Source organism: Schistocerca serialis, chromosome 12 (genome assembly GCF_023864345.2).
Source record: "Schistocerca serialis cubense isolate TAMUIC-IGC-003099 chromosome 12, iqSchSeri2.2, whole genome shotgun sequence".
NCBI lineage: Eukaryota > Metazoa > Arthropoda > Insecta > Orthoptera > Acrididae > Schistocerca > Schistocerca serialis.
In genome coordinates, this window is record NC_064649.1 from 106,672,850 (window position 1) to 106,688,930 (window position 16,081).

The 16,081-nt window shown below is 45.8% G+C and overlaps 1 protein-coding gene across 1 annotated transcript in view; it reads left to right on the forward strand.

Moving 5' to 3' along the window:
• LOC126427971 (tyrosine-protein kinase Fer-like) overlaps nucleotides 1-16,081 on the forward strand; it is a 116,738-nt gene that overhangs the window by 48,973 nt on the left and 51,684 nt on the right. Inside the window, exon 3 of the mRNA XM_050089857.1 lies at nucleotides 4,829-5,005. Coding sequence (XP_049945814.1) covers nucleotides 4,829-5,005 — 177 coding nt within the window. The remainder of the gene's footprint in view (nucleotides 1-4,828; nucleotides 5,006-16,081) is intronic.

The following is a 16,081-nucleotide window of genomic DNA, read 5'->3' on the forward strand; positions in this document are numbered from 1 at the left end:
CTCTGACTTCAAGAAGAACATAATAATTCCAATCCCAAAGAAAGTAGGTGTTGACAGATGTGAAAATTACCGAACTATTAGTTTAATAAGTCACAGCTGCAAAATACTAACGCGAATTATTTACAGACGAATGGGAAAACTGGTAGAAGCTGACCTCAGGGAAGATCAGTTTGGATTCCATAGAAATGTTGGAACACGTGAGGCAATACTAACCTTACGACTTATCTTAGAAGAAAGATTAAGGAAAGGCAAACCTATGTTTATAGCATCTGTAGACTTAGAGAAAGCTTTTGACAATGTTGACTGGAATACTCTCTTTCAAATTCCGAAGGTGACAGGGGTCAAATACAGGGAGCAAAAGGCTATTTACAATTTGTACAGAAATCAGATGGCAGTTATAAGAGCCGAGGGGCATGAAAGGGAAGCAGTGGTTGGGAAGGGAGTGAGACAGGATTGTAGTCTCTCCCCGATGTTATTCAATCTGTATATTGAGCAAGCAGTAAAGGAAACAAAAGAAAAATTTGGAGTAGGTATTAAAATCGATGGAGAAGAAATAAAAACTTTGAGGTTCGCTGATGATATTGTAATTCTGTCGGAGACAGCAAAGGATTTGGAAGAGCAGTTGAACGGAATGGACAGTGTCTTGAAAGGAGGATATAAGATGAACATCAACAAAAGCAAAACGATTATAATGGAATGTAGTCGAATTAAGTCGGGTGATGCTGAGGGAATTAGATTAGGAAATGAGGCACTTAAAGTAGTAAAGGAGTTTTGCTATTTGGGGAGCAAAATAACTGATGATGGTCGAAGTAGAGAGGATATAAAATGTAGACTGGAAATGGCAAGGAAAGCGTTGCTGAAGAAGAGAAATTTGTTAACATCGAGTATAGATTTAAGTGTCAGGAAGTGTCATGGAGTGTAGCCATGTATGGAAGTGAAACATGGACGATAACCAGTTTGGACAAGAAGAGAATAGAAGCTTTCGCAATGTGGTGCTACAGAAGAATACTGAAGATTAGATGGGTAGATCACATAACTAATGAGGAGTTATCGAATAGAATTGGGGAGAAGAGGAGTTTGTGGCACAACTTGACTAGAAGGAGGGATCGGTGGGTAGGACATGTCCTGAGGCATCAAGGGATCACAAATTTAGCATTGGAGGGCAGCGTGGAGGGTAAAAATCATAGACGGAGACCAAGAGATGAATACACTAAGTAGATTCAGAAGGATGTAGGTTGCAGTAGGTACTGGGAGATGAAGGAGCTTGCACAGGATAGATTATTATGGAGAGCTGCATCAAACCAGTCTCAGGACTGAAGACCACAACAACAACAACCCTGTGAGATAAAAAGTATCCGCACACCCCCAAAAGCATACGTTTTTCATATTAGATGCATTATGCTGGCACCTACCGCCAGGTACTCCAAATCAGCGACCTCAGTAGTCATCAGACATCCTGAGGGAGCAGAATGGGGCGTTCCGCAGAACTCACGGGCTTCGAACGTGGTCAGGTGACTGGGTGTCACTTGGGTCATACGACTGTACGCGAGATTATCACACTCCTTAATATCCCTAGGTCCTCTGTTTCCGATGTGATAGTGAAGTGGAAACGTGAAGGGATACGTACAGCACAAAAGTGTACAGGCCGATCTCGTCTGACAGAGACTACCTACAGTGAACAAGGCCGTAATGTGTAATAGGCAGACATCTATCCAGAACAACACGCAGGAATTTCAAACTGCATCAGGATCCACTGCAAGTGTTATGACTTAGGTGGGAGATGAGAAAACTTGGATTTCATGGTCGTGCTGCTGCTCATAAGCCACACATCACGCTGGTAAATGCCAAACGACGCCTCGTTTGGTGTAAGGAGTGTAAACATTGGACGACTGAACACTGAAAAAACGTTGTGTGGAGTGACGAATCACGGTACACAATGTGGCGATCCGATGGCAGAGTGTGGGTAAGGCGAATGAACGGTTAACGTCATCTGCCAGCGTGTGTAGTGCCAACAGTAAAATTCGGAGGCTGTGGTGTTATGGTGTGGTCGTGTTTTTCGTGGAGGGGGCTTGCACCACTTGTTGTTTTGCTTGACACTATCACAGCAAAGGCCTACATTGATGTTTTAAGCGCCTTCTTGCTTCCCACTGTTGAAGAGCTATTCGGGGATGGCGATTCATTACGATCGAGCACCTGCCCATAATGCACGGCCTGTGGCAGAGTGGTTACACGACAATAACATCCCTGTAGTCGACTGGCCTGCTCAGAATGCTGAATCCCATAGAACACCTTTGGGGTGCTTTGGAACGTCGACGTCGTGCCAGGCCTCACCGACATCGATATCTCTCCTCAGTGCGGCACTTCGTGAATAGTGGACTGCCATTCCCCAAGAAATCTTCCAGCACCTGACTGAACGTATGCCTGCGAATGTGGAAGCTGTTATCAAGGATAAGGGTGGGCCAACACCATATTAAATTCCAGCTTTACCGATAGAGGGCGCCATGGACTTCTAAGATTTTCAGCCAGGTGTCCGGATACTTTTGATCACATACTGTCGTTTTCATTCTTGTTGCATCAAGCAATCCACAGTAATACGAACCTCTGACTCATTTATTAAACGCCCCTCGTGCTGTTGGGCAGGAGATCAGTGATGTACGAGGGTATTTCGGAAAGTAAAGATACACTTTACGCCAGAGGAACAGAAGAGTTTTGGCGAGCAAGTTGGCAAGACTGGTGTTAAGCTTGAACCGTTAGCTTTCTCTTCGCGGTCGTTCGGCAGTTGAACGTTTCTTCTGGTTGGAGCAGGTCGTGTTTAAAATGGCTGCACCGATTCAGAATCCCGCCAAAAGCGAAGTGCGCTCCATCATACGTTTTCTTCATGCAAAAGGGCAGCGACCAGCGGATATTCACAAAGAAGTTGTTTATGTTTATGGGAACATTACGAATCGACAAAATGTAACGAAATGGTGTCGTCATTTCTCTGAAAGTAGGACCGATGTTCATGACGAACAAAGAACAGGTCGGCCATCTGTGATCTCTGATGCCCTTCTTCGGAGAACGGAGGAAGGAATTCGTGAGAATAGACGTCTCAGATTGAAAGAATTGCTTCACATCATACCGGACATGTCAATGACAACTCTTTATTGTGACCGTCGAGTTAGGGTGCAGGAAATTGTGTGTGCGCTGGGTTCCAAAACTGTTAATGGAAGAACACAAAAAGAAAAGGATGGGCTTTGCACTCGACTTCCTCACATGCTATGCTGAAGCAGGTGATGAGTTCCTTGATAACATTGTGACAGGTGATGAGACTTGGGTTTATCACCATACACCTGAATCCAAGCAACAATCAATGCAATGGCGCCATTAGAATTCACCAAAAGCCAAGAAATGCAAAACCTCGATTTCGACGAAGAAAATCGTGGCTTTTGTTTTTTCGGACAGACAAGGCATTCTTCTGTTGGAATTTATGCCTCCTGGAACGACAATTAATGCTGCTGTGTACTGCCAGGCTTTCAAACGTCTTCCAATGGCAATTCAAAACAAACGCAGTGGAATGCTGACAAGTGGAGTCCGCTTGCTTCATGAAAAGCTCGGCCTCACACAGCGCTCGTAGCCAAAGCACTACTCAAACAATTCCAATGGGACGTATTGGACCATCCACCATACACCCTGGACCTTGCGCCCACTGACTTCCATGTCTTCCGTTACCTGAAGTCACATCTTGGTGGAAAATCATTCCATGACGATGAAGAGATCAAAGATGAAGTTGAAATGTCGTACCGACAACAGTCGGCAACCTTCTATGACTGTGGGATACTGTGGTGTGCGTACTGTAAGACCTTCGGTACACACACCATCAGATTATTTGACTTGTCGCTCTAACGAAGTAGGCAAGTGTCAGCAATATGTCTCGTGGACTTATCGTGGCGTGTCTATCTTCTGCCGTTAGGTCAGACAATAGAAATGCTACTTTCACACTTAGAGTAGCAGATTGACGGTGATCAACATTAAACAGAACTTGATTAATTTTCACACACATTTATTAAAAAAATAACAAGCATAAACATTATGTAACTTGATCCTGGATGCTCTTTACAATTGACAATCAGAAGTTCCTTTGGTCTTGGTATGTTAATCTTATTCTCATATATCTTTGATACTGGACAAAGTGTCTATACATTTCTCTTCAGGGCTATGTACACGAATATGATAATCTTATTAGGCGCAGACTGAAACTTGACTATAGACTGGTACAGACTAATGTAGACTGGTACAGACAGGTGCAGATAAATGCAGACTCGTACAGACTAATGCAGACTGATTAATCGGAGGCCTGTACACTCGTTATAATACCTCATGCATTCAGGTATCACTGCACGATTGTGATCCACGAGGAGAAAAGGTTCTACGTTAGCAGCAATCTCATTGGCTGCGTTACATATTAATACGCGGATCAGCGGAAGCAGAATTTGGTCCGTCTCTAAGGCAGCGCCATCTTGTAGTGCGGAAACGGACGAGCGCTGCGCCTGCGCTGTTGTGCTTAGCGGGGCGCGCTCTGGTGGGAAAGTTGTGTACGCGCTGACTACACGGAACTATGTACACAACAGATACAAAAGCTTGTCCACCGACCTCACAAATGTTGAATAACGGGGGTGATTATGTCGAAAAATATCGAATAATTCAGTTAATAAGATGGAACTGACTTTTCTAAATAAATGTTCTATTTAAGGACTGCGAGCCATTGTATCTTTACTTTTCGAAACGCCCTCGTAGCTGCAGGCCCCGGTGGAACCTTTGGCAAGATGGGAGAAGTGCTCTTGTGTTGCAGGGCTGGTACTGCAGGCCGGGAGTTTTCTTCAGCAGCGTGGAGCAGCTGGTGTTGGGTTACCAGAGGTCTGGGGAGCTGTTGCTGGACGGCTGGGGCGGGCGTCTCCTGAGGCCCGTGCAGAATGTCACCTGCGACCTCACCAGCCAGGACATCACCCTCATCAAGAGCATCGGGGAGGTAAGTTCGGTCCGTCTGTGCTGTTGTACACTGTCGGATATCTGGGACGGTTCTGAGGTGTCGGTGGGGCTGTGTAGTATATGCCTAAGATGCTGCATGTCAAATTCCCGGTGAATTTATCGTCAGTCTCTCCCTCCAGTAACAAGTCACAAGCCACTGGAAAAAGGAGCAGGTGTCGCCACTACATAAGAAGGGTGAAAGAATGGACCTGAAACATTATAGTTCTGTTTGCTGCAGAATCCTTGAGAAGCTTATGTCCACGAATCAGCATGGTTTTAGAAAACACCGCTCATACGAAAGTCAGCTTGCCCTTCTCTCACATGATATACTGTGACCTATGGATTACGGGCAACAGGCATATTCCACATTTTTAGATTTACAGAGCCGGCCGCTGTGGCCGAGCGGTTCTAGGCGCTTCAGTCCGGAACCGCACTGCTGCTACGGTCGCAGGATCGAATTCTGCCTCGCGCATGGATGTGTGTGATGTCCTTAGGTTAGTTAGGTTTAGGTAGTTCTAAGTTCTATGGGACTGATGACCATAATGCTTGGACCATAGATTTCCAGAAAACATTTGACAAAGACCCCGTAGCAGGCTGTTAATGAAGGCACATGTGAGTGGCTCGAAGGCTTCTTAAGTAATAGAACCCAGCCAGTAATGTAGACAGTCGGTTCTCCCTCGCTCTATGACTACGGGAAATGACTAGCAGTGGTACAGGGTACCTTCTGCCACACTCCGTACGGTGAATCTACGAGGTGCATTCAAGTTCTAAGGGCTCCGATTTTTTTTCTAATTAACTATTCACCCGAAATCGATGAAACTGGCGTTACTTCTCGACGTAATCGCCCTGCAGACGAGCACATTTTTCACAACGCTGACGCCATGATTCCATGGCAGCGGCGAACGCTTCTTTAGGAGTCTGTTTTGACCACTGGAAAATCGCTGAGGCAATAGCAGCACGGCTGGTGAATGTGCGGCCACAGAGAGTGTCTTTCATTGTTGGAAAAACCCAAAAGTAACTAGGAGCCAGGTCAGGTGAGTAGGGAGCATGAGGAATCACTTCAAAGTTGTTATCACGAAGAAACTGTTGCGTAACATTAGCTCGATGTGCGGGTGCGTTGTCTTGGTGAAACAGCACACGCGCAGCCGTTCCTGGACGTTTTCGTTGCAGTGCAGGAAGGCATTTGTTCTTAAAAACATTTTCGTAGGATGCACCTGTTACCATAGTGCCCTTTGGAACGTAATGGGTAAGGATTACGCCCCCCTCGCTGTCCCAGAACATGGACACCATTTTTTCAGCTCTGGTGGTTACCCAAAATTATTTTGGTGGCGGTGAATCTGTGTGCTTCCATTGAGCTGAACGGCGCTTTGTTTCAGGATTGAAAAATGGCATCCACGTCTCATCCATTGTCACAACCGACGAAAAGAAAGTCCCATTCGTGCTGCCGTTGCGCATCTACATTGCTTGGGAACATGCCACACGGGCAGCCGTGTGGTCGTCCGTTAGCATTCGTGGCACCCACCTGGATGACACTTTTCGCATTTTCAGGTCGTCATGCAGGATTGTGTGCACAGAACCCACAGAAATGCCAACTCTGGAGACGATCTGTTCAACAGTCATTCGGCGATCCCCCAAAACAATTCTCTCCACTTTCTCGATCGTGTCGTCAGACCGGCTTGTGTGAGCCCGAGGTTGTTTCGGTTTGTTGTCACATGATGTTCTGCCTTCATTAAACTGTCGCACCCACGAACGCACTTTCGACACATCCATAACTCCATCACCACATGTCTCCTTCAACTGTCGATGGATTTCAATTGGTTTCACACCACGCAAATTCAGAAAACGAATGATTGCACGCTGTTCAAGTAAGGAAAACGTCGCCATTTTAAGTATTTAAAACAGTTCTCATTCTCGCCGCTGGCGGTAAAATTCCATCTGCCGTACGGTGCTGCCATCTCTGGGACGTATTGACAATGAACGCGGCCTCATTTTAAAACAATGCGCATGTTTCTATCTCTTTCCAGTCCGGAGAAAAAAAATTGGAGGCCTTAGAACTTGAATGCACCTTGTACTGCTCGAGGCCTTAGGATCCGTACCAGGTGGGACTGAAGGAAGGCATCGAAGCAATTCAGAGGCGGGCTGCTAGGTTGGAACAACCGTCAAGTGTTACGGAGGTGCACTGGGAAGTCGAATGGGAATCGCCGGGACGACGATGATGTTTTCGAGAAACACTATTGAGAAAATTTAGAGAACGATTGTACTGCCGCCAACATACGATACGCTTAAGGGCCGCGAATATAAAATACGATAAAATAGGCATATACACTACTGGCCATTAAAATTGCTACATCAGAAGATATGCAGATGATAAACGGGTATTGATGTGCCAGTACCTCGTCTCCTACCTTCCAAACTTTACAGAAGCTCTCCTGCGAACCTTGCAGAACTAGCACTCCTGAAAAAAAGGATATTGCGGAGACATGGCTTAGCCACAGCCTGGGGGATGTTTCCAGAATGAGATTTTCACTCTCATTCTGGGTATTGATGTAATTACATTTTCACGCAATTTGGGTGCATAGATCCTGAGAAATCACTACTCAGGACAACAACCTCTGGCCGTAATAACGACCTTGACACGCCTGGACATTCAGTCAAACAGAGCTTGGATGGCGTGTACAGGTACAGCTGCCCATGCAGCTTCAACACGAGACCACAGTTCATCAAGAGCCAGTTACTCGGCCACCATTGACCAGACTTTTTCAGCTGGTGAGAGAACTGGAGAATGTGCTGGCCAGGGCAGCAGTTGAACATTTTCTGTATCCAGAAAGGCCCGTACAGGACCTGTAACATGCGGTGGCGCATTATCCTGCTGAAATGTAAGGTTTCGCAGGGATCGAATGAAGGGTAGAGCCACGGCTCGTAACACATCTGAACGTCCACTTCAAAGTGCCGTCAATGCGAACAAGAGGTGACCGAGACTCGTAACTGATGCCAGGCCATACCATCACGCCGGGTGATACGCCAGTATGGCGATGACGAATACACGCTTGCAATGTGCGTTCACCGCGATACGACCGGATGCGACCATCATGATGCTGTAAACAGAACCTGGATTCATCAGAAAAAATGACGTTTTGCCATTCGTGCACCAAGGTTCGTCGTTGAGTACACCATCGCAGGCGCTCCTGTCTGTTATGCAGCGTCACGCGTAACCGCAGCCACGGTCTCAGAGCTGAGAGTCCATGCTGCTGCAAACGTCGTCGAACTGTTCCTGCAGATGGTTGTTGTCTTGCAAACGTCCCCATCTGTTGACTCAGGGATCGAAACGTGGCTGCACGGTCCGTTACAGCCATGTGGATAAGATGCCTGTCATCTCGACTGCTAGTGATACGAGGCCATTGGGATCCAGCACGGCGTTCCGTATTACCCTCATGAACCCATCGATTCCATATTCTGCTAACAGTCACTGGATCTCGACCAACGCGAGCATCAATACGATAAACCGCAATCGCTATAGACTACAATCCAACCTTTTCTCAAAGTCGGAAACGTGATGGAACGCATTTTTCCTCCTTACACGAGGCATCACAACTAGGTTTCACCGGGCAACGCCGGTCAGCTGATGTTTGTGTATGAGAAATGGGTTGGAAACTTTCCACATGTCAGCACGTTGTAGGTGTCGCCACCGGCGCCAACCTTGTGTGAATGCTCTGAAAAGCTAATCGTTTGCATATCACAACATCTTCCTCATGTCGGTTAAATTTCGCGTCTGTAGCACTTCATCTTCGTGGTGTAGCAATTTTAATGGCCAGTAGTGTAGATAGTCGTTTCTCCTTCGGTCTATTGGAAAGTGGAACAGGAGAGGAAATGACTAGCAATGGTACAGGATACCCTCCGCCACAATCCGTACGGTGGCTGGCACAGAATCAATGTAAATGTAGATGTGGACCTACAAAGAAAGGAACCTTCCCATAAGATCATGCAAGTTTAAGAAAAACAATGTCATGTGACAGAAACGTCCGCCCGCTTAGCTGGGTGGTAACGTGCCCGTCTCCCATGCAAGCGGGCCCGGGTTCGACTCCCTGCCGGGTTGGAGCTTTTCTACGCTCGTGGACTGAGTGCTGTGCTGTCCTCATCATCATTTCATCCACATCACCGGCGCGCAAGTCGCCCAGTGTGGCGTCGACTGAAATAAGACTTGCGCTTGGCAGCCGAATTTCCCCATATAGGGGCCTCCCGGCCAACGACGCCATACGCTCATTTCATTATTTAATGCAACAGAAACGTTTTATTGAAGGATAACTATAAATTGTGGTCCTGTTAACCATGAAAGTATGGGTGCCACACCATTATTAACGAAAGGGTCATCAAGCAGCAAAAGAGACTAGAACTCACTATAACAATTTCGTTCATTACCACAAAAATCAAACAATTGGATCAACCACTGAATTAACTATGTAAGAATATAATAAATGGATAAAAGGACTATAATTACGAAATCTAGCCTTGGCGCAGCGGGAGTCGAACCACGAAAGCATAATGTGAAACTATACTACTGGCTATTACAATTGCTACACCACGAAGATGACGTTCTACATAAGCGAAATTTAACCGAGAGGAAGAAGATGCTGGGATATGCAAATGACTAGCTTTTCAGAGCATTCACACAAGGTTGGCGCTGGTGACGACACCTACAACGTGCTGACATGAGCAAAGTTTCCAACCGATTTCTCATACACAAACAGGAGCTGACCGGTGTTGCCTGGTGAAACGTTGTTGTGATGCCTCGTATAAGGAGGAGAAATGCGTACCATCACGTTTCCGACTTTGATAAAGGTCGGATTGAAGTCTATCGCGATTGCGGTTTATCGTATCGCGACATAACTGCTCGCGTTGGTCGAGATCCAATGACTGTTAGCAGAATATGGTATCGGTGGGTTTAGGAGGGTAATACGGAACGCCGTGCTGGATCCCAACGGCCTCGTATCACTAGCAGTCGGGATGACAGGCATCTTATCCACATGGCTGTAACGGATAGTGCAGCCACGTCTCGATCCCTGAGTCAACAGATGGGGACGTTTGCAAGGCAACAACCATCTGCACGAACAGTTCGATGACGTTTGCAGCAGCACGGACTATTAGCTCAGAGACCGTGGCTGCGGTTACCCTTGACGCTGCATCACAGACAGGAGCGTCTGCGACGGTGTACTCGACGACGAACCTGGCTGCACGAACGGCAAAACGTCATTTTTTCGGATGAATCCAGGTTCTGTATACAGCATCATGATGGTCGCATCCGTGTTTGGTGACATTGCGGTGAACGCACATTGGAAGCGTGTATTCGTCATCGCCATACTGGGATATCACCCGGCGTGATGGTATGGGGTGCCATTGGTTACACGTCTCGGTCACCTCTTGTTCGCATTCTCTCGTGGCTCTACCCTTCATTCGATCCCTGTGAAACCCTACATTTCAGCAGGATAATGCACGACCGTATGTTGGAGGTCCTGTACTGGCCTTTCTGGATACAGAAAATGTTCGACTGCTGCACTGGCCAGCACATTCTCCAGATCTCTCACCAATTGAAAACGTCTGGTCAATGGTGGCCGAGCAACTGCCTCGTTACATTACGCCAGTCACTACTATTGATGAACTGTGGTATCGTGTTGAAGCTGCATGGGCAGGTGTACCTGTACACGCCATCCGAGCACTGTTTGACTCAATGCCCAAGAGAGTATCAACGCCGTTATTACAGCCAGAGGTGGTTGTTCTGGGTACTGATACCTTTAGATCTATGCACCCAAATTGCGTGAAAATGTAATCACATGTCAGTTGTAGTATAATATATCTGTCCAACGAATACCCGTTTATCATCTGCATTTCATCTTGGTGTAGCAATTTCAATGGACACTAGTGTACATGGTGAATATGGCCAATGATTCTGGCCGGTGAAGGTTTAAAAAGAATATAGGAAAATTAGCAAGTGCACCAGTAGAATCGGCAAAGTGAAAGCTGGATACAAAAGCTGGCTGTGGACGATGAAACTGTCCAACTAAATCCTCATGGAAGTTAACTAGCCTTCAATCCTCCCTCGATTTGACTGCTCCATCGGCAGCTTATTTTCACTACTCTTATATGTGGAAGGCGGAGATTGTGAGTTCAGTTCGACCCTTGGACTCATTTCTGAATATGCAGACATCTCCCAATGCATCGCCACAACAGTATCAAGTTTTGGAATTTGGAAATTTGTGGTAAGTTCCTATGGGATGAAACTGCTGAGGTCATCGGTCCCTAGGCTTACACACTACTTAATCTAACTTGAACTGATTTACGCTAAGGACAACACAGACACTTATGCTCGAGGGAAGACTCGAACCTCCGATGGAGGGAGCTGCGCGAATCGTGTCAAGGCGCCCTGAACGCGCTGCTACACCGTGCGGCCAGCATCACGTGTGGTTCTTCTTCATGACCCGGCAGTAACTGTCCACTGACTTAACTCACTGAAACTTGGCTGGGTCTGCCAACACAGGAATTTTGGCAGCCAATTGTAGCTGACATTGCAAGTTCCGACCAGTAATAATGTTCCGACTAGTAATAATTTAAATATAAATTTGACAAACTACTTCTGCTCTCACGGATTTTGTCATGGCTACTTAGTGATGTTTTGGCTCAGGGATGAAGGCAGGAAAACCCTACCGCTCCATGACAGGTTTCTAACCCCAGCCAATCAAAAGGCTTATGTGTAAACGCGGTTGGTTCAAATTGTTCTAAGGACTATGGGACTCAACATCTGAGGTCATCAGCCCCCTAGACTTAGAACTACGCAAACCTCGCTAACCTAAGGACATCACACACATCCATGACCGAGGCAGTATTCGAACCTGCAACCGTAGCAGCCACGTAGTTCCGGACTGAAGCGCCTATAACCGCTCGGTCACAGCGGCCGGCTAAACACCGTTGCAAAAGCGCGCCTTCTACAGAAATAATTATTGTGAGCCAATCAGAGTCTACGTTACTTGGATTTCAAGTGAACATTCTTTCATGACACGGTTGCAGATAAACAGCCGGTCTCCTGCCGTTCTGAGGGCTGCACTTGGCTTTTCGATTTTCTTATTCCTAAAAGAAATTTCTTCTACTGACTCATACAAAGCATTTTTGCGGAAGAGAGGCTGTCACCAAGGCACCTGCAATGTGGACAAAGAACGTAGGTAATTCTTTGTCGTTACATGATCACGATGGCTGCTTTCCGCACCAAACTATTTTATGACCTTTTGCTGCTTTTGAGTTAAATTCGGCATCCAGGACCACCTACGAAGAGCTGTTTTGGCAGCAGCAAATAACAGGTCTCCCTCACCACAGTAAAAGGTAAGTAGAAGAAGAGTTTGGCAGTAGTGAATATTGTCCGCAGTATGACGCAGCGTTAAAGAATCAACGACATTCACTACCAGAATGTTACTTTATAAAATATGTTGCGTAACAGTTTGTGAATGAACTATCACAAAACAAGGCAATGATGGTTGGCTAGAAGTGATGCAGCTGAGGACCTCAATATGCGGGATGAGTCTCACAGATAAGATCGATGTGGTATGTCGACCTCTACTGTGACACATTAGTAGATAACTGGGAAGGTTGCTGCAGTTCGCTAGAAGGAATCCTGGCAAGGCTCTTATGAAAACTAAAAGTAAACTCCTCCCGAACAGGCCATGAATGCCTGACGGCACCGACCGGCTGCCGTGTCATCCTCAGCTCATGAGCGTCACTGGATGTGGATATGGAGGGGCATGTAGTCAGCACACCGCTCTCCCGGCCGTATGTCAGTTTGCAAGACCGGAGTCGCCACTTCTTAGTCAAGTAGCTCCTCAGTTTGCCTTACAAGGGCTGAATGCAGACCAGATGGTCACCCATCAAGTGCTAGCCCATCCAGATAGCACTCAACTTCGGTGATCCGACGGGAACCGCTGTTACCACTGCGGCAAGGCTGTTGGCCAAGGCCCTCATGAACATCAAAGAAGTAGGTGCATCTCTATTATTACACATTACTGGATGCCACGAGTGTGGTGCACTTAACAGACAAGAACGTTAATATTCATTGGTTGTCTTCTTCTGCTGCACACATATCCATCACTGGTAGAGGATCACTCACCCACACTGGCCCATCGCTATGCAGAACGGCCTAGACCGGCAGAAATATCTGGTATGCTCCGCAAATGTTATTGGAGCAACTGACGAAAGTGCACAGGTATATGGAATAGATATACTGAAAAGGAATGTTCGTTGCTGAGGAAACTGTAGGGCACCTCTCAATGGAGTGAACCAAACATAAGATCTATTGATGAAGATGATGATAATTATGATGTGGTTTCTAGTGACAGCAAGAAATTTCTGATAGCTATAGCCACTGATGCAGGTTACTTGCAGTGCCACTAGGCTGGGAGGTCACTGGTTCGAGTCCTGTTCCCAAAAGCACATTTTACACCTGTATTTAGGTACCGATGGGGATGGAGTGTGTAACAGAATATTGAAGTACTGTGCTGCACATGTTAGCCCTATATTTAATCCTATTTGTAATTCTTCCTTCACGAATGGTCAGTTTCCTGAGTGATTAAAGTACTCAGTGGAAAAGCTGCTTTATAAAAAGGGAGAAAGGGAAAATGTAGATAATTTTTGACCTATTCCTGTGCCATCAGTGTTTGCAAAAGTTATTGAAAAGCTGTGTATGTAAGGATAATTGATCATTTTATATCACACGATTTGCTATCAAATGTACAGTTCGGCTTTAGAAGTTTTTTAACAACTGAAAATGCTATATTCTCTTTTCTCTTTGAGGTACTGGATGGGCTAAACAAAAAGTTTGGAAGGCTTGCCATATTTATTGATTTAATTAAGTCATTTGATTGTGTTGATCACAAAATATTGCTCCAGAAGTTGGACAATTATGGAATACGGGGAGTAGCTCAGAATTGGTTCACCTTTTACTTTAGCAACAGGCAGCAAAAGGTCATTCTTCACAATGTTGATAACGGCTGTGATGTGCGGTCTGAGTGGGGGTACTGCCAAGGGGGGGGGGGGGGGTGCCCCAAGGATCAGTGTTGGGGCCACTCCTGTTCCTTATTTATATAAATGATATGCCCTCTAGTATTACACCCCACTCCGTCTTCAGGCCACAAGTGGCCCATCGTGACCATCCGACCGCCGTGTCATCCTCCCTTGAGGATGCGGATAGGAGAGGCGTGTGGTCGGCACACCGCTCTCCCGGTCGTTATGATGGTATTTTTGACTGAAGCCGCTACTATTCGGTCGAGTACCTCCTCAATTGGTATCAAGAGGCTGAGTGCACCCCGAAAAATGGCAACAGAATATGGCGGCCCAGATGGTCACCCATACAAGTGCCCGACAGCACTTAACTTCGGTGATCTCACAGGAACCGCTGTATCCACTGCGGCAAGGCCGTTGCCCCCTCTAGTATTACAGGTAACTCTAATATTTCTGTTTGCTGATGACACTAGCTTGGTAGTAAAGGATGTTGTGTGCAACATTGGCTCGGTTTCAAATAGTGAAGTTCATGACATAAGTTCATAGTTTATAGAAAATAAACGTTTTGGGGACCATTTTTGCACAAATCTTTCTCATACCAAGATCTTCAGTTATTATTAGACGAACCGTTTCTCGATTCTACATTTACATCTACGTCCATACTCCGCAAGCCACTGACGGTGTATGGCGGAGGGTACCTTGAGTACCTCTATCGGTTCTCCCTTCTATTCCAGTCTCGTATTGTTCGTGGAAAGTAGGATATTCGGTATGCTTCTGTGTGGGCTCTAATCTCTCTGATTTTATCCTCATGGTCTCTTCGCGAGATATACGTAGGAGGGACCAATATACTGCTTGACTCTTCGGTGAAGGTATGTTCTCGAAACTTTAATAAAAGACCGTACCGAGCTACTGAGCGTCTCTCCTGCAGAGTCTTCCTCTGGAGTTTATCTATCATCTCCGTAACACTTTCGTGATTACTAAATGGTACTGTAACGAAGCGCGCTGCTCTCCGTTGGATCTTCTCTATCTCTTCTATCAACCCTCTCTGGTACGGATCCCACACTGCTGTGCAGTATTCAAGCAGTGGGCGAAAAAGCGTACTGTAACCTACTTCCTTTGTTTTCAGACTGCATTTCCTTAGGATTCTTCCAATGAATCTCAGTCTGGCATCTGCTTTACCGACGATCAACTTTATATGATCATTCCATTTTAAATCACTCCTACGCGTACTCCCAGGTAATTTATGGAATTAACTGCTTCCAGTTGCTGACCTGCTATATTGTAGCTAAATGATAAGGGATCCTTCTTTCTATGTATTCTTAGCAGTAATTCGCTCGCTTTCAAATCGAAACTGAGGGGTTTCCTCATGGGTCACTCCTTTTATTCTATTGAAGAGTTCCTTGAAAAATTAAGCTGATTCTTATTGTATTGTTGATTGCGTTTACTTAAAATTATGGACCGACTTTTTTCGGCTTCATAAACATATATTTTCATCTGCTATTACTTTTATGTTGTAATTTCATGTACTGACACGTTCCATGACCTTGGAGATTTGCTCCTCAATTTGGTCCTACGGAACGTGACATGTAAATACATAAATAAAAAAAAAACAGCTCCCTAGCATCAGAGGGGGTGACTTTGTCCTGGAGTACATCCTTACCCTGACTTCAGTATCTGATGGAGCGAGAGTTTGTGAAAATGTTGATGGTGAACTGACAAGTTCAGATGTGATCACTCACATTTGCAGTCGGTGTGAATGGTTCACAAAACCCTAATCATCCGTTTCCACCAGCGCTAGTACTTGCTAAAGAGGGAACAGCTTCCTGCAGCTAAATTTAAGAATGTCTACAATTCTATGATGAAACAATCTACCAGAATGTTTTGTATGCAACAGTGTGTAGCTACATGGCTAAGTGAACAAAAGATAGCCTCCCAATGTAAAAGTTCAATGGTTAACTGGCAGCCGTTTCAAAGAATTTTTTTCTATCACTGATCGCTTATTCCTTTACTGGCAATAAATTGTACATTTAATTAATGCCAAGTA